The sequence below is a fragment of the Dendropsophus ebraccatus genome, chromosome 13, assembly GCF_027789765.1.
Source record: "Dendropsophus ebraccatus isolate aDenEbr1 chromosome 13, aDenEbr1.pat, whole genome shotgun sequence".
In the NCBI taxonomy this organism is placed as follows: Eukaryota; Metazoa; Chordata; class Amphibia; order Anura; family Hylidae; genus Dendropsophus; species Dendropsophus ebraccatus.
In genome coordinates, this window is record NC_091466.1 from 13,241,720 (window position 1) to 13,260,411 (window position 18,692).

General features: G+C 44.3%; 1 protein-coding gene across 1 annotated transcript; it reads right to left on the minus strand.

Annotated features, from left to right (window-relative positions):
- Positions 1-1,306: 1,306 nt before the first annotated feature.
- LOC138770433 (fibrinogen-like protein 1) lies at positions 1,307-15,308 on the minus strand. The gene is made up of 5 exons (XM_069949536.1): positions 15,252-15,308; positions 3,172-3,285; positions 2,416-2,536; positions 1,720-1,905; positions 1,307-1,599 (listed from the first exon to the last, which is right to left on the minus strand). Exons 1-5 carry the CDS (start codon positions 15,306-15,308, stop codon positions 1,307-1,309), a joined length of 771 nt encoding a protein of 256 aa, XP_069805637.1.
- Positions 15,309-18,692: the final 3,384 nt, after the last annotated feature.

Below are 18,692 nucleotides of genomic sequence, written 5' to 3' on the forward strand. Positions count from 1 at the left end.
TCTACAGCATGTATAGCCCAGGAAAAGAATTATAAACTAATACCAAGATGGTATAGATGCCCGACACTTTTGCATGGCATTTATCCATCTATTCTAGATGTCTGTTGGCGCTGTTGTTCCGGGAGGGTTCCATATATATGGTGGGAATGTCCAGTGCTCCAACTTTTCCGGCGGGAGGTGCTCTCTGTCTGTACCTCTATATCAGGGACCCCTATACTCTTATCCCCGAAAGTTGCTCTACTGTCAATTGTTCCTGGATCTATCACAACAGTTATAAGAGGAATTGTAAGACACCTGTTAGTAGCTTCAAGAGCAGTCATACCTAGGAAATGGAAGGATCAGAATCCCCCCACTATATTAGAATGGACGCAAGGTCAATTCTATCAAAAGAATGGAGGAATTAGTTGTCAAAGGGAGGAGTGAATCTAAGGATGTGCTCAGGCCATGGGAAGCATGGGGGGGGGGGGGGTTCAGAGCTATACTGTTTTCCACTCAATGATCGGATGAGTAGATGAGGTTGTTATCTTGTGTTATGCATACACATGTGCATATATTGTGAGGTATAACATACACACCCCACCACACTCCTGCTTTTTGTTGTTTGTTGTTGATGTTTGTCTGTTGTATGGTGTCTTTAAGAGGCTGTATATAGATAAAGGGAACTAACAGGATAATATGCTCCTGCAGAGAAGCCGCTTATACTTTACTAGATATATGTTATGCAAAATGCAAAATTCGAGAAGTCATGCTTGATTCCTAATTGTTGAAGTTGTTTTAATAGTAAGTTATATAATTGTGGCATGTTGCACTATTGTATATTTTTATATATTAGAATGGAGGAAAAGGTTTGGTAAATGAAGATTATAAAGAAAACCTTTTTTTACTGCTGAAGTACCCCTTTAATAAACAAAGAATTAAATTGGAGAACCCAGAGGCACCCCCACTCTTTGGAGCCTTTTCTCTTCCCTACGCATCCCTAGTCCCAGATGGAAGACAGGTTTATGGTCAGCAGGCTAAGATATGACACGGAATGTTAGGTCAAGACAGGATCAGTCTAAAGAAGAGGGAAATTAACATTTCACAGTGGAGTCTTGTTAAGACTTTGAATAAAAGACCCACATTTCTATTATTCATTTTAGTTTTCTTTAATCTATTCAGACAGACACTAAGAACATAAAAAAAAAACATTATAATATTTACAAAAAAAACATAAATTAAACAAACAAAACAACAAAAATATAAATTACACAAATATATAAATTTTTAAATTTCACATAACAATATTGCTGGATGTAGTAGAATTCCGCTAATGGTGAATCAGATACATTTCACTGAATTTCAAGGACTCTCTGATTTTCCACGTCGGCCATGACACAGATGAGGCAAAGTTTTTATAATGTGAAGGACTGCGCCAAACACCATTCAGGTTTGCTGATCCGCAGGCGTTATACCACCAGCCAGAATGGAATATATCACCGCAGCTGGGGAATCCCATGTCCCCAACTTTACATTTCCGATTACAGTTGTCGGTGGGATGATCCCTAGTGCTAAAGTAACTGCCATGCTGGTTGGCTGCTCCATTTCCAAGGAAGGCATCGCCTATAATAAAAGCGAGATATCTTATATTAGAGATACCATATATTGTTTATCTTATCTTTACAATTTTTCTTGACGATTTTTAGTTAGAATTTTTCATGCACATATTCTCCATCCTCTCACCTGCTGTACCGGAATATTTCCTTGCCGATAACTTATAGTGGCAGTCTCCATTTCCAACACTAAAGGGATTGTATTCAGCATAGGATTCATTGCCGCTAAAGTCCCCGAGGCTGATGTGCAGTTTGGCAGATCTGTCTGGCTGATGTGTCAGGAGATACATGTATTCCAGTCCAAGCCAATGTTCACCTTGAATAAGAAAATGAGTCAGTTATATAGACGATACAAACTGGAGAGAGAAGGGATGCAATAATAAGCAGTGAGCGGGTGCATCAGGGTGGTGCCATCCCTTTCCTCCCCAGGCAATATGCAGAGAACTGCAGCTATTCCCCATACCCCAGTGACTGATGGTAAAACAGAATTAACTTTTTTGTTTTTTTTCAAAAATTTAAATCATGACCATAGTAATATATCAATTTATCACTTCACAACCAGAGATTCCTGAAAGAGTACAAATGCATATAAAGCTCTTCTAAAAAATTTTAATTTTTTCCCATTTAATTAACTTTTAATGGGAATTCAAAACTAAAATTTAATAAAACATTAGTGTCAGATAAATTAACTTTTGACAAGTCAAGAGTTAAAGATTGTATCAGGTCTCACTCCTGAGACCTACTGCCATCCCGATATATACTGTATAGCCGAAATACAACTCCAATATGAGTGCTCAGATGATGACAAATTCTCCTTCATATTTACCTTGAAGTTCGCCGAATCCATTTTTATAGTTGTCCCATGTTTCATCAAATTTTAACCCATCTGATCCATCGTGTCTTTGTATGATGGTCCAGCCACCAAGTTCAGACATCTCACAATACACCTTAAATTAGAGCACAAATATCATATTCATGAATCTTATATATATATTTATTTTTTTACTGTAATCTAAATAGAATATCCCTCAGTTTTTTGTTCAGTGCTTTTTAAAACCAAAATCAGGAGTGGAACAGAAATGGCAAAATTATAATGGAAAGATTTGCACATCCATACCTGGTTGAAAAAAGACAGACCAAAATACTGACGGAAATAATATGTATGAACTTAGTCATACAATACAGTTCAACTTCTTATTTATTAACAATTGCATATTGCCGTTTTGTTTTTACATTGATTGTCGTGTAGTATTAACTAATAAGAAGTTGAATTCCATAATAAATTAAGTTCCATCTCTGAGCACTGAGACCCCAACTGATCAAACTATTAGACATGTCCCAAATAACACATACTGAATATTGGCATTTTAAGGCATAAGGATACTTGAGGGTATGTTCACGCAACATAATATGGCCATATTTTGACATTTACAGCCATAAATAACATTCTTTACACCTAAATACAGCCGTATTTTCCCCCCATAAAAACATTGTGTAAACTAAACATACAGTTTAGTAAAGGTGTAAAGATTGGTGATATATTGCTCCTATATAACAGATAACATTCTTTTTACTGTCTTACCAGAAAAGAGACGTCAGTTCCCATTGGTTGTATCCGGTATGTTCCACTGGTAGAAGCGTTATTTGCTTCCCATATATCCGAGCAGTCATAACCTTGAACCGCGTCAGACTGCTCCTGTAATCACAAAGACGATAAGGATTATTAGATTAATTTGATCAACTTATATAACTAAGAAATTACAATGCAGAGAAACATATAGACAATGCAACAATACTTATAAATATAAGACTATAAATATACAATATTTATAGTTTTGAATCCTCTCAGTGCCAGTGATTGGCTGCAGAAGTCATGTGACGCCTTACCCCCGCAGAGTTATCTACATCCACTCTCAGTTTCAGTAATCAGATAACAAAGACACATTGAGGATATCATATAGTATCAAAAACATGGAAACTTTTTGTAAACTTAGAAAGAAGTTCTCACCTGTGATGTAGTCTGGTGGTAAGAAAGGCTTAGTAATAGGAGGGAAATGATCAGCTTCACCGCTGTCATGGTTATTGTCCTAAAATGTAAGAAACAATCATTTTACTAATGGTAAAAAAAAAACACATTAAAAACAGATAAAAAGTACATACACATATAGTATAGTAAATCACAGATTACATTACAGAAAAACATTTACATTTAAGATTTTCAGTCAAGTTTAAAATAGAATCGATAAAATGGAAAATCTTCCTGCATCACTTACTGAGTATAAGCAATGTCCGGACCCCCTATAGCTGAGGACAGTATATACCATCCATCCCTCTCATCACTACTTATAGTCCTGTATCAGGGTGGAGACCAAGAGAAGGACAAATCAGAGCGCAGAGACCGCTCACTGTCTCTTTGTTGTACAATTAGGGACATTAACATTCCAGTTTCTATCTTGTCTCTCTATACCTATACATTGTCAGGATGACCTCAATCTATAAAATTATAACTTGTCATGGCCCCGGCGGCGTCCCGTGCTCCGGGCCGCCGCCGCGACCGCCCTCTATCCCACGCAGCTGCCGGGGTCCCTGTGCAGGGACCCGGCGCTGCGGTCTGTTCGGCCCCGGGGGGCGCCTCACCTCGTCCCGCTCCGGTCTCAGTCTGTGCCGGCCGGCGCGCGCGTCCCCGCCTCCTAGGGCGCGCGCGCCGGCTGTCTCAGATTTAAAGGGCCAGTCCGTCCCTAATTGGTAGTTGCACCCAATCACTCCCTATAAATCCCAGCATGCCCTGTCCCTCGTGTTGGAGCCTCTATATGCTTCCCATAGCGTTTGGCCCAGCTCCCTGTTGTTCCTGACCTTAGTCCTTGTCCCTTGTTCCTGTCGATCCTGCCTTGCGGCGGGCTCTGGTGAAAACCATCGGCCCCTTAGACTCCGCTCCCTGGTGAGGTCAGTGCTATCGCTGGTGACGGTCCAGTGGATCCACTACTCCAGGCGTTACAGTAGGCTCCAACCATGGATCCCGGCGAGGTGCCTGATATCCGCGAAGTAGCCCGAGTGGTCGCCCTACAGGCTCAACAGATCCAGTAACAGTCACAGCTGATCCAACAACTGACTGCAGCCGTACAGCAGCATACCACAGCTCAGCAGTCATCACCTCCTGCAGCCTCTTCAAAACTACGACTGGCTCTCCCAAGTAAATATGGAGGTGACCCCAAGTTGTGCAGAGGATTCTTGACCCAATGCACTATGTATATCGAACTTCTAAGCAGTCAGTTTGCCACCGAGCGCTCTAAAGTGGCTTTCATTATCAGCCTATTGGAGGGTAGAGCTCTGGCCTGGGCCACACCACTATGGGACCGTAATGATCCGGTTGCTGCCAATCTCCGAATCTTCCTGGACGAGTTCCGCTCTGTCTTTGAGGAACCTGCCCGTGCGTCTTCGGCTGAGACTGCTCTCCTCAATTTATCCCAAGGAACTTCCTCCGTTGGTGATTACTCCATCCAGTTCCGCACCCTGGCTGCGGAACTAGACTGGAATGAGGCTGCTCTGATTGCCACCTTTAAAAAGGGCCTGTCCAGTCAAGTGAAGGATGTGCTCGCTGCCCGAGACCTGCCTACCTCTTTGAACGAACTCATCCTACTGGCTACCAGAGTCTACACCAGGTTTTTCGAGAGAGAGGAGGAGGTCCGGCAAGAACGGCGTCTGAGTCTGCCCCGTCGCCATCCTCGGCTGGCACCGGTGTTCCAGAATCCCGTTGCTCCCATGTCCCAGTCGTCTCCAGAGGTTCCTATGCAGGTGGAACGTGCTCGCCTGACAACTGATGAGAGGACTCGTCGACTGGACCTGAATCTCTGCGTCTATTGCGGTGGCGCTGATCACTATCGGCAGAGATGTCCCCAACGTCCTCAGCGTCCGGGAAACCCTCGCACCTAGGTCCGGTGGGAGAGGCCTCCCTAGGTGTGAATGCCACCTCTCCAAGGTTGACTATGCCAGTCTTCATCCAGACACCCTCTGGGCAAGTTCGTCAGACCACTGCCCTCGTCGACTCTGGCGCTGCTGGCAGTTTCATTTCTGCTTCCTTGGTCCAAAGATGGCGGCTACCCATGATCCAGCTAGCCCAATCCCGGTCTATCTCTTCGGTCACGGGCGAGATTCTTAACGAAGCGGTACACTGCCAGACTGTACCCCTAATCCTCCAGGTGGGCGCTTTACATCAGGAGAGGATCTCCTTCTACGTCTTGCGCCATTCCTCTTCTAACATCCTGCTGGGTCTTCCTTGGCTGCAATTACATACCCCTAAGCTTGACTGGAGAACTGGGGAGGTTCTCAGTTGGGGCCAGGACTGTCCAAATAGGTGCCTGAGGTCTCCTCAACCCAAATGCTCTACGAGGTCACCTGCTTACGCCAAGCCTCTGTCTGGACTACCGGAGGATTACCAAGACTTCGTTGATGTCTTCTCGGCTAAGGAGGCGGACTCCCTACCACCTCATCGGCCCTATGATTGCCCTATAGACCTTCTTCCAGGAGCTTCTCCTCCACGGGGTCCAGTATACCCCCTCTCTGTGCCCGAGACTGAAGCCATTTCCTCCTACATCCGGGAGAACTTACAGAAGGGCTTCATTCGTAAATCCACGTATCCCGCTGGCGCTGGATTTTTCTTTGTGCAGAAGAAGGATGGTTCCCTCCGACCATGCATAGACTACCGGGGCTTAAATAAGGTGACTGTCAAGAACCGCTATCCTCTTCCGCTAATCTCCGAACTATTCGACCGCCTTCGTGGAGCTAGGATCTTCTCCAAGCTGGATCTCAGGGGAGCGTATAACTTGATCCGTTTTCGTGAAGGAGATGAATGGAAGACCGCTTTCAACACCAGGGATGGGCACTACGAATATCTGGTCATGCCATTCGGCCTATGCAATGCCCCAGCGGTCTTCCAGGAATTCGTGAACGATATCTTCCGAGACCTCCTCTATGTCTGCGTCATTGTCTATCTTGACGACATTTTGGTCTTCTCCCCTGACCAGCAGACTCATGTGGCACAAGGGGCCAATCATCTGTACGCCAAGCTAGAGAAGTGCGTTTTCCATCAGCGCAGTCTTCCGTTTCTTGGCTATATTGTCTCCGACCAGGGTCTACAGATGGATCCGGCCAAGCTCTCAGCTGTCCTCCAGTGGCCACGCCCTGTGGGACTTAGAGCTATCCAACGTTTCCTTGGATTCGCCAACTATTATCGCCAATTCATCCCTCACTTCTCGACCCTGGTCGCACCCATAGTGGCTCTCACCAAGAAGAAGGCGGATCCCAGACGTTGGCCTCCTGAGGCCGAACAAGCCTTCAATAGCCTAAAGTCTGCCTTTGCCTCTGCTCCTGCTCTAGTCCGTCCGGATGTCACCAGGCCGTTTTCGCTTGAAGTCGATGCATCTTCTGTGGGCGCAGGAGCCGTCCTCTCGCAAAGGGACAGATCAGGCAAGACCAGAACCTGTGGGTTCTTTTCTAAGACTTTCTCCCCTGCCGAGAGGAACTATACGATTGGAGACCGTGAGCTCCTGGCTATTAAGTTGGCACTGGAGGAGTGGCGTCATCTCCTAGAGGGGGCTAAACATCCCGTTAACATCTACACGGACCACAAGAACCTCCTCTACCTCTAATTGGCTCAACGCCTCAATCCCCGGCAGGCCAGGTGGTCCCTCTTCTTCTCTCGGATCAACTTTACCATTCATTTCCGTCCAGCCGAGAAGAATATAAAGGCCGATGCATTATCCCGAGCATCCGATGTCATGGGGCAAGAGGAATCTCCTCGTCATATAATACCTCCCGATTGCCTAGTACCAGTTGCCACTTCTGCTCTGCAGAGACTGCCTCCCGGTAAGACTTATGTGCGCCCCGCACTCCGAAAACGTATCTTGAAGTGGGGGCATTCCTCTTTGGTGGCCGGGCATCCAGGAGCTCAAAAGACCGGGCAATTGATCTCACGTCACTACTGGTGGCCCAATCTCCTCCAGGATGTCAAGGACTTTGTGGCTTCCTGCGCAGTCTGTGCCAGGAATAAGTCTCCCCGTCAAAGACCTGCCGGCCTACTTTTGCCCTTGCCAGTCCCGGACCATCCCTGGCACCACATTGGGATGGATTTCATCACGGACCTACCCCCATCTGCGGGCAATACAGTCATTTGAGTGGTGACTGACCGCTTCTCTAAAATGGCTCACTTCGTGGCCCTTCCTGGACTACCCTCTGCTCCTCGTCTGGCTCAGTTGTTCTTCCGACACATCTTCCGCCTGCATGGACTTCCTCTTCACATTGTGTCCGACCGAGGCTCTCAATTTGTCTCCAAGTTTTGGCGTGCCCTCTGCTCGCAGCTCCAAGTGAAGCTGGACTTCTCATCGGCCTACCATCCCCAGACCAACGGGCAAGTAGAGAGAGTCAATCATATCCTGGGTAACTACCTACGTCATTTTGTGTCCAGCCGCCAAGACAACTGGTCCGATCTACTTCCACGGGCGGAATTCTCCTATAACCATCTGGACTCGAGTTCCACAGGAAAGTCTCCTTTCTATGTGGTCTACGGGCATCACCCTCGTCCTCCTCTGCCTCTCTCTCCATCCTCTGGGGTCCCAGCCGTGGAGGAGTTGTTATCTGACCTGCAGTCGATCTGGGAACAAACTCGACAGTCCTTACTCAAAGCCTCTGAACGCATGAAGGACCAGGCTGATAAGAAGAGGAGACCTGCCACGAATTTTCTTCCAGGTGACAAAGTCTGGCTCTCGGCCAAATATGTTCGACTCAAGATTCCCAGCTACAAGTTGGGTCCTCGATTCCTTGGTCCTTTCTCGGTGCTAAAACGCATCAACCCTGTCACCTACAAACTCCGCCTGCCCCCTACGATGCGGAATTCGAACCCCTTCCATGTCTCCCTCTTGAAGCCAGTGGTCCTCAACCGGTTCTCCGATAAGTCTCCATTCTCTGTTCCACAAGCCGTCTCTGACGACGTCTACGTTGTTAAAGACATTCTGGCCATGAAAACTGTCAGAGGGAGATGATTCTTCCTGGTGGACTGGAGAGGATTTGGTCCTGAGGAGAGGTCCTGGGAACCCGAGGCTAACATCCTGGATAAAGATCTCATCAAGGGGTTGCTGCAGGCTAGAAAGAGGGGGAGGCCAAAGGGGGGGGGTACTGTCATGGCTGTCCTCAGTCCTAGTCCCTAGTCCTTGCCCGCTGCCTTCCCATTGTTCCTGAGTCCTGTCCGCCACCTGCAAGCACATATACTATCCTCCGCCTGCACTATCTCCTGCCTACTGCTCCTGTCACGCCTCGCCTGCCGTCACTAGCAACCAAGCCAGGGGTAGCGATCTGGGGGTCGCCTACCGCAGCAAGTCCATCCCGCCTTGCGGCGGGCTCTGGTGAAAACCAGCGGCCCCTTAGACTCCGCTCCCTGGTGAGGTCAGTGCTATCGCTGGTGACGGTCCAGTGGATCCACTACTCCAGGCGTTACATAACTATTATTACTTGTTGTTTATTATTATTATTACTATTGTTTTTAGAATATACATTATAGCTGAACGCGACTATTTAAGTTTGATTTTTTTTATACTACCCTTTCGTATACATAGCAAACAGCTCATGCAGGTGGGCTTCACTCACACGTTCAGTAAATTTCAGGACTGTATATGGCTATGTTCACACAATGTCAAAAAAAGAGAAACGGTCACCTTTTCTGTTTAAGGCTATGTTCACACTACGTAAAACGACGGCCATAGTTCTTGCCGCAGAACTACGGTCGTAGTTTTGAGGGGTGGAACATAGCATTATTTTCAATGGGATCCCGGCCGGAGCGAACACACATTGTATACGCTCCGGCCGGGATCTGTGCGGCGCCGGAAAAAAATGACATGTCAGTTTTCTGCGGCCGGAATTCAGTGAGTTTCGGCCGCAGAAAGACCTGTCAGTTCACACAGTGAAGCGAGCAGCTCCGGCCGCTTGCTTCACTGTGGGCTATGGGAAGCTCTGATCATCGGAGCATCAGATCTCCGCGGCCGGAAAGATCACCCAGCCGGTACTTAAGTACCGGCCTGGATGATCCGGGCTGAGATTGGCCAGAACGGCTGAGATTTGCCGGAACGGCCGGGTGTTCACGTTGTGTGAACATAGCCTAAAAAGACATCCGTTATGTAATTGACTTAAAATCATGCATTAGGGTATAAACCCACACACTAAGGGTATAAACCCACACACCGTATACGCAACAAATACGCAGCAGATTTGTTGGTACAGATTTGATGCTGTGTTCAGTTATTTAGATCTAATCTGCTGCGAGTTTGCTGCGTATCGCAGCAGTAAATACGCTGCATATACGGTGTGTGGGTTTATACCCTTAAAGTCAATAGAATGACAGACGTCCAATGCGCACAATGTATAAAATAACCGACGTTTTCTGCACAGATGTCAAAATAATGATCATGACAATTATTTTCGGACGTCTTTTGCAAACATCGGACGTTATTTTCTAGTTGTGCATCCATAGTCCATAGTTGTGTAGGAATGGTTTCAAATGATCTATATTTTTTACAGATTTTACAGATGTTTCTTCCATAAACATTACAGATCCACAATCTTTACAGATACTCCCATTGACTTCTATGGGAGAATCTGTGCTGAAATCAAGGTCCATACTGGGGCTTATCAGTCATTTTGGCAAAATACGGATCCATAACACTATGGACAGTGTGAACAGTCTAATAGAAATGGACTGGCCCAATCCTTGTCTGTAATTGCGGATCCACAAAAATTTAACAAAGGTAGAAAAAATAGTTTACTGTATATTTAATTATTATACAGTACAATAATATAAATAAATATTAAAATATCACATTTTAAAAACTTTTTTTATAGTATTGTAACTATAGTCATGTTTTAGAACCAGTTTTCACTACAAGTACAACTCAGTATCCATCACGGCTTTCTCTTGTGCTTAAAGCAACAAAATAACTTCCTGTCTGGTTGTGTATTCGTCTGGAATCACAAACTCTAGAGCAGAAGAACAAAAGGAAGATTCTGAACTTCTAGTAGAGGAATCACAAAGCCTTTAAAGTGAGAAAAACCTCATCCCATACAATACACCCAGCAAACTGGAAAAGCGACTATGTGCAGTATTCCTCATACAGCTACAATGTTCCTTCACCTTGGCAATCTGGATTGGCAACTTTTTTTCATGTTTAGCGGGAGACCTTAAATATTAATTCACATTAAATCTATGTTCCCTCCACAGGATCATAGCGGGGAAAGGCGTCCTTCTCGTAATGATGATGGGCGTAAATAATGATCATGGTTATTATGAATGTTTAGAGATCCCTTAGTAGGAACATAGAATAAAGCAGTATTATAGTAGTTATATTCTTGTATATAGGGACAGTATTATAGTAGTTATATTCCTGTATATAGGAGCAGTATTATAGTAGTTATATTCTTGTATATAGGGACAGTATTATAGAAGTTATATTCCTGTATATAGGAGCAGTATAATAGTAGTTATATTCTTGTATATAGGAGCAGTATTATAGTAGTTATATTCTTGTATATAAGAGGCAGTATTATAGTAGTTATATTCCTGTATATAGGAGCAGTATTATAGTAGTTATACTCTTGTATATAGGAGCAGTATTATAGTAGTTATATTCTTGTATATAGGGGGCAGTATTATAGTAGTTATATTCCTGTATATAGGAGCAGTATTATAGTAGTTATATTCCTGTATATAGGAGCAGTATTATAGTAGTTATATTCTTATATATAGGAGCAGTATTATACTAGTTATATTCTTGTATATAGGAGCAGTATTATAGTAGTTATATTCTTGTATATAGGAGCAGTATTATAGTAGCTATATTTCTGTATATAGGAGGTAGTATTATAGTAGTTATATTCTTGTATATAGAAACAGTATTATAGTAGTTATATTCCTGTATATAGGAGCAGTATTATAGTAGTTACATTCTTGTATATAGGAGCAGTATTATAGTAGTTATATTCTTGTATATAGGAGCAGTATTATAGTAGTTATATCCCTGTATATAGGAGCAGTATTATAGTAGTTATATTCTTGTATATAGGGGCAGTATTATAGTAGTTATATTCTTGTATATAGGAGCAGTATTATATTAGTTATATTCATGTATATAGGAGCAGTATTATAGTAGTTATATTCTTGAACATAGTGGCAGTATTATAGTAGTTATATTCTTGTATATAGGAGCAGTATAATAGTAGTTATATTCTTGTATATAGGGAGCAGTATTATAGTAGTTATTTTCTTGTATATAGGGGCAGTATTATAGTAGTTATATTCCTGTATATAGGAGCAGTATTATAGTAGTTATACGAACTGGAGAGAATGGAACGGCTGCACATCCCATCTATGGCTGATACTAATGCCGCTAGGCCTATATTAAAAATCAAACCAGAGTGTCTGTATATGAATTGATCAAGCCATATTGCCCCGTGTACCCCCGCGCAGGTCCTCTGGTCCACACGGGTCCCTACGCTGACTCCACACCGTGTCGGTCAGCGACCGCCAACCCCGCAAAGCGTGCACGTGCAGGGAAGGGAGGCCATGGAACGGCCCTGCAACCCCAATGTCACAGGACCAGACCCAAAAAGCCCCACCAAAACCCAGCCAGCACCACCGGCGGGGAAGGCTGCCCCCAAACGACACAAGTATGGATATGGTATTACACTTACCATTGCTGCTCTCACAGAATGGGGAAGACATAGGGTCCAGACATGTGAGCACAGGCATATCCTGCTAATTTTGGTCATGTGGGTCTTATAAAGGAGTGCTAGCTGTTCAGAGAGGGAGAATTGCAAAACACGAACTGGAGAGAATGGAACCGCTGCACATCCCATCTATGACTGATACTAATGCCGCTAGGCCTATATTAAAAATCAACACCAGAGTGTCTGTATATGAATTGATCAAGCCATATTGCCCCGTGTACCACCGCGCAGGACCGCCAACCCCGTGTTTTGCACTCCTCCTGGTGAGACCCACATGACCGCAATTAGCAGGAGACACCTGAGTGCACATGGTTTTAATCCCTCCTGTTTTTTCCCATTCTGTTTGCTGCAGCTATGGTGAGTGTAATTCCTTATCCAGACTTGTGCTGCTTGGGGGCGACCTTCTCCGCCGGCGGTGCTGGCCGGGTTCTGGTGTGGTGTTTTTGGGTCTGGTCCTGTGGCATGGGGGTCGCAGGGCCGTCCCATGGCCCCCGTTCCCTGACTGCACGCCTGCGGGGTTGGTGGCCACTGACTGGCACGGTGTGGACTTAGTGTAGGGACCCATGTGTATCAGATACCAGCACGAGGTACATGGGGCAGTATGGCTTGATCAATTCATACACAAAATTCTGATGTGTTTTTTATTTAGCCTAGCGGCACTAGTATCAGCCATAGGTGTGAGGTGCAGCACTCTGTTTCTTCCCTGAACCGCATTATAGTAGTTATATTCTTGTATATAGGGGCAGTATTATAGTAGTTATATTCTGGTATATAGGGGCATAGATAAACTTGAAAACTCTGATGGAGGATTAACACATTGGTCTTTGTGTCACCATTATTAAAGAGGAGTACGTGCAACTTGTCTTGTTGGTGATACTATTTATAAAAGGCCGCAGAGACTATATAGCTCATGGCTTAATGCCTGCGGGGAAGCCGGTCTGAATGGGTTTCGGTACCAACCAAGGGTTGTTAAAGCGAATGTACCATCAGGTACATTTAAGTGTTGCACACTGTGCCCGGTACAGTGTGGCCCGGGATTAGAATCGATGGAGCCGCATCATAGAGGGGCGGGGGTTTCCTCCCACTGGGGGCGGGCCGCCCTGCCTCCAGTGCTTCAGCCCGATTTTACTGCGCCAGCACCGTTCTATTCATGTGCAATACTTAAAGCGAACATTGATTGAACATTCGCTTTATGTATTGCATCTCTAGGTTGTATATTATTGTATCCCTGTTTGTATTTTTTAGTATATTACAGTCTTTTTTGGAACACTCTATGCCAGTTATCTTTCTATCAAAAGTAAGACTACTGACCAAACAAGAATTTTCTAATGTTTGGAGGAGGGATAGTTTACATATTTTCAGGCAATGCCCCATGGGAAAAATCAGGTCTCCATACACCACTGGATCTCTTCGATCAGTAATCTCTGCTGTGGGCTGCGCCTCTTAATAGCTGCCTACAGATTGGGGACTCTTCCTTTTAGAGGACACTCCCAGCTGGATAGTATAGAGTTTTCTGCAAATTTCCATACTGATGGTGGGAAGTGTAACTGCATGGATGATAGGGGCTGTAGTCCTCAGAAGTTATCACAGTCTGGTCACAGCAGGGTTTGCTGAACTTATGGTGCTGGTGGGGGGGGGACTTATTTGACCCGTTTTGGTAAAATAGGGGGAGATTTATCAAACTGGTGTAAAGTGAAACTGACTCAGTTGCCCCTAGCAACTAATCAGATTCCACCTTTCACTTTCCAAAGAGTCTGTGAGGAATGAGAGGTGGAATCTGATTGGTTGCTAGGGGCAACTGGGCCAGTCTCACTTTACACCATGTTTGATAAATCTCCCCCATGGTGTTTTTATGACTTCTTTACTTTCCGTTTGTATGCTTGGTTGCTCTGGTACATCTCTGAAGCACTTATAGGGACTTATAGTGTCTGACAATCTCATCTTACTTTATATTAAGGTCAACTGGGCACAAGAATAAGAGTCAGTCTCGATGATCAGTGTGTTCTCATTTGTTGACTAATCACCGGCCGTTTTTGCCAGGTACTTACCTACCCATGATCCTGCAGCGTCCACTTCACCTCCTGTAGCAGGAATCTGCTTTCATGGATACCTACCTGTCACAATTGGATACCTGCCTGTAACAAGTGGCAGCCGGGCATCCAAGCCGGAGCTTCAGAGTGTCAGGCCGATAACAGGCGACCTTGGAGTGACATCTGTTGGGAAATGTTATTTCTAATGTCCCATAGCTATCTGTGATTGTCAGTTCTTGGCTGCATCACTTCCATTGTTCCCTTTATCTCCTTCATATTATAGTATCCATTTACTGCGCTTTTTTTTTTTTTTTCCAATTTGCTTCTAAATTCTGACTTTGTACCTCGCTACTGTACATGGATGACCTCTGGCGTTTTTTCTCGCTTGGATTTTTAATTGATTTGGTTCTTGGTTTGTTATCCTAGTTTTTACCCTCGTCCTGATTCTGCTGTCATGGATAAGTGAGATGCAGGGAACAATGCAAGTGATCCAGCCGAGGACTAATAATAACGGGCAGCTATGGGAAATTAGCTGCCTGTTTACATTTTCCACCATCTTTCATTCCGGACACAGCCGCCTATGAACGGCCTAACATTCTGGAGCTCTGGATGAGCATCACCCGACCCAGCCAGTCTAGCACTCCCCCTAATAAGTATCGGATGCCCAGCCGTCACCTTGTTCTCTGCATCTCTTGTATATTCTAGTAATCCAGGCCTTTGCTTGTTTTTTTTTACTTTGCTTCTGAATTCTGGTTTTGTACCTCGCTACTGTATGTATGAGACACTGCATGTTTTCTGGTTTTGTCTTCCAACACTGACTCAGTTCTTGGTGTGTTATCAGGGTTCTGACCCTCAGCCTGACTCTGACCTTGCCCCCGTTTTCTGATTTTGCCTTATCATTCTCTCCTGGTTTGGACGCAGACATCTTGACAGCCTTGCACGTAGCTAGCATAGGGACCATAGCTAGCATAGGGACCGTAGCTAGCATAGGGACCATAGCTAGCATAGGGACTGTAGCTAGCATAGGGACTGTAGCTAGCATAGGGACCTTAGCTAGCATAAGGACTTTAGCTAGCATAGGGACCATAGCTAGCATAGGGACCATAGCTAGCATAGGGACCATAGCTAGTATAGGGACTGTAGATGGTATAGGGACTGTAGCTAGCAATGGGACTGTAGCTAGCATAGGGACCGTAGCTAGCATAGGGACTGTAGCTAGCATAGGGACCATAGCTAGCATAGGGACTGTAGCTAGCATAGGGACTGTAGCTAGTATAGGGACTGTAGATAGTATAGGGACTGTAGCTAGCATAGGGACTGTAGATAGTATAGGGACTGTAGCTTGCATAGGGTCTGCTATCTATGACAGTACGTCCACGTAGGTAAGGACATTGGGCTGGGTACAGTTCAGGGTTCACTGTTCCACTACAGACATCACACTTTTTACGCTGGTACAATATTGGGAACAAGCATTTTTATATTCCTGTATAGATGGGCCAGCAGTGCTCCAGTGTTTTATATATTTTTTTCATGTATTTTTTTTTTTTTTTTTTTTTGCAGTGTCAAATAGTTTTTGTTTTTTCTTTTTAAACAAAGCTTTAATGTTATGCATCTCATGTGTTCACTGCTAATGGATAGCCTGCCCTACATGCGGCTTCATTACGCTGCATGTTCAGGGACATTTCCTAGTCAGCGCTGACATCTGGTGGCCATTTTTCATTATTGCCTCCCACGAGGACCTCTAGTGGCTCAAATAAGGAATGGCTCCTTGAGGCTATTCTCTGTGGCTTTGGTCACAAGTAGGGATGGTCCGAACCTGCTTTGGTTCGGGTTCATACGAACCCGGACTCTAGGCAATGATTCCCGCTGTCTGCCCGCTCCGTGGAGAGGGTGGATACAGCGAGATGGGACCGTCTGGAAAACTGGGATACAGCCATAACCATAGGCTGTATCCCAATTTTCCAGGCGGTCCTCCCGCTGTATTCACCCGCTGCACGGAGCAAGCAGACAGCGGGAATCTGATGCCGAGCATTCGGGTTCATACAAACCCAAACCTCGGCAAGTTCGGACCATCCCTAGTCACAAGGACCCGTCATGATATTTAATAATAAGACATTCTTTGCATCTCCTTTAATCTTATTCCAATAGATGGTCAGAGAAATAGATCCACAAGCATGGTCTGGTTACAAATCAAAAGCGCCAAGTAAACATACTTCAGCATGAAACAGTATATTTTTTTACTGGCTTGACTTTTTATTAAGATTACCGTTTTACTTTGGAATAACATTGGAATTCATTGAAAGTTTTAAATAGAAGTGCCAATCCTCCGCAATACTAGCTAGCCATACACAAAGTATAGAGAATACACAGTGCATGGAAGATAATATTATAATAACGTGCTCTTCTGAAACAGTGAGGGCATTACATTCACATTTTACACAATTATTATATGAATTTGAAACTGTGCGCATTTTTGGAAGAGTAGAAAAGTGGTGACACAATAAATATATATATATATATATATATATATATATATATATATATATATATGTATATATATATAAATATATATATATATATATATATATATATATATATATATATATATATATATATAGGACACTGGGAGGTTGGGCCTGGTCACATACTCCTCTATGTCAGCCATCTTATGGACAGACTCACCACAGAGCAGGACAGCACAGCCTGGAGGAAGGGAGTCTGATTGTAGCTCTATGGGTACACAGAAAGCTGTGACTAGACTTACTAGTACTGTACACTGAGCAATTTTACTATAAAGTGTTCAACCCTAACAAATATCCCAACCTCATTTTAAATAAATGTGGCGAGAGACAGAATCAAGAGTGACAGGCAGAGCAGAGAGCCAATAGCTGCCTGTTTTGTCAGTCCACTGTTAGTCCATTTAAAGGAGAAGTCCAGCGAAAATTTTTATTGAAGTATTGTATCGCCCCTAAAAGTTATACAAATCACCAATATACACTTATTACGGGAAATGCTTTTAAAGTGCTTTTTTTCCCCTGCACTTACTACTGCATCAAGGCTTCACTTCCTGCATAACATGGTGATGTCACTTCCTGGATAACATGGTGATGTCACTTTCTAGATAACATGGTGATGTCACTTCCTGGATAACATGGTGATGTCACGACCCGACTCCCAGAGCTGTGCGGGCTGTGGTTGCTGGAGATGATAATAGCAGGGGTACACTGAGGGACACAGGGCACTGAAAGGGACACTAAGCATCCCTCTGCCATCATCCTCTCCAGCAGCCACAGCCCGCACTGTTCTGGGAGCCGGGTCGTGACATCTCCATTTTATCCAGGAAGTGAAGCCTTGATGCAGTAGTAAGTGCAGGGAAAAAAGCTCTTTATGTGCATTTCCTGTAATAAGTGTATATTAGTGATTTGTATAACTTTTGGGGGGCAACACAATACTTCAATAAAAATTTCTGCCGGACTTCTCCTTTAACTATAACAGCCCATAAGGAGCCATTATGGTTATATACATAGGTGCAGGAGCAGACTACCTTCTGCTTAACCCCTTATGTACTGCATTGTGTAAGTGACCCAAACCTCACTTAGGGTCCATTTACACAGAAAGATTATCTGACAGATTATCTGCCAAAGATTTGAAGCCAAAGCCAGAAACAGACTATAAAAAAAGATCAGGTCATAAAAGAAAGCCTGAGATTTCTCCTCTTTTCAAATTCATTATTGGCTTTGGCTTCAAATCTTTGGCAGATAATCTTTTAGATAATCCCTTACATGCTGCAACACAAAAAAGGGTTAATAAGCAACAGACTATTAGCTGCTTCACTACTCCTGCACTGATAACCCCTGACCTCTGCAGGAGCTCAGAGAACAGAGGTCAGAGGTTATAAGAGCAGTGAAACAGAGAGTTAATTGTCTTTTGCTTATTAACCCTTTTTATGTAGCATCATATAAGAGAACACTGGGTCACTTACACACTGCAGTTCATATGGGGTTAAACAGAAGCACACAGGCGGCTCTTATCTTCCCTGTGCATCACCAGGCCCCCTCCCCCATGGGCCCCATAGCAACTGCCTACCCTGCCTCTATGGTAGCTAAGCCACTGGTCTTGACTCTCCTCCTCCCTCCAGAACTCCCGAAACCTGGTGCAACTGTGGTGTCCCACCACAGGTGGTTTTGTATATCTCCTGTGCACCTCTCAAAAAGCACCTTCCTTTAGGTTAAGTGGTGATGAGGTACTTTGAAGTTTTGCCACTAGATGTCACTAGATGTCTTTTGTATTTCTATGTATTGCACAGTTG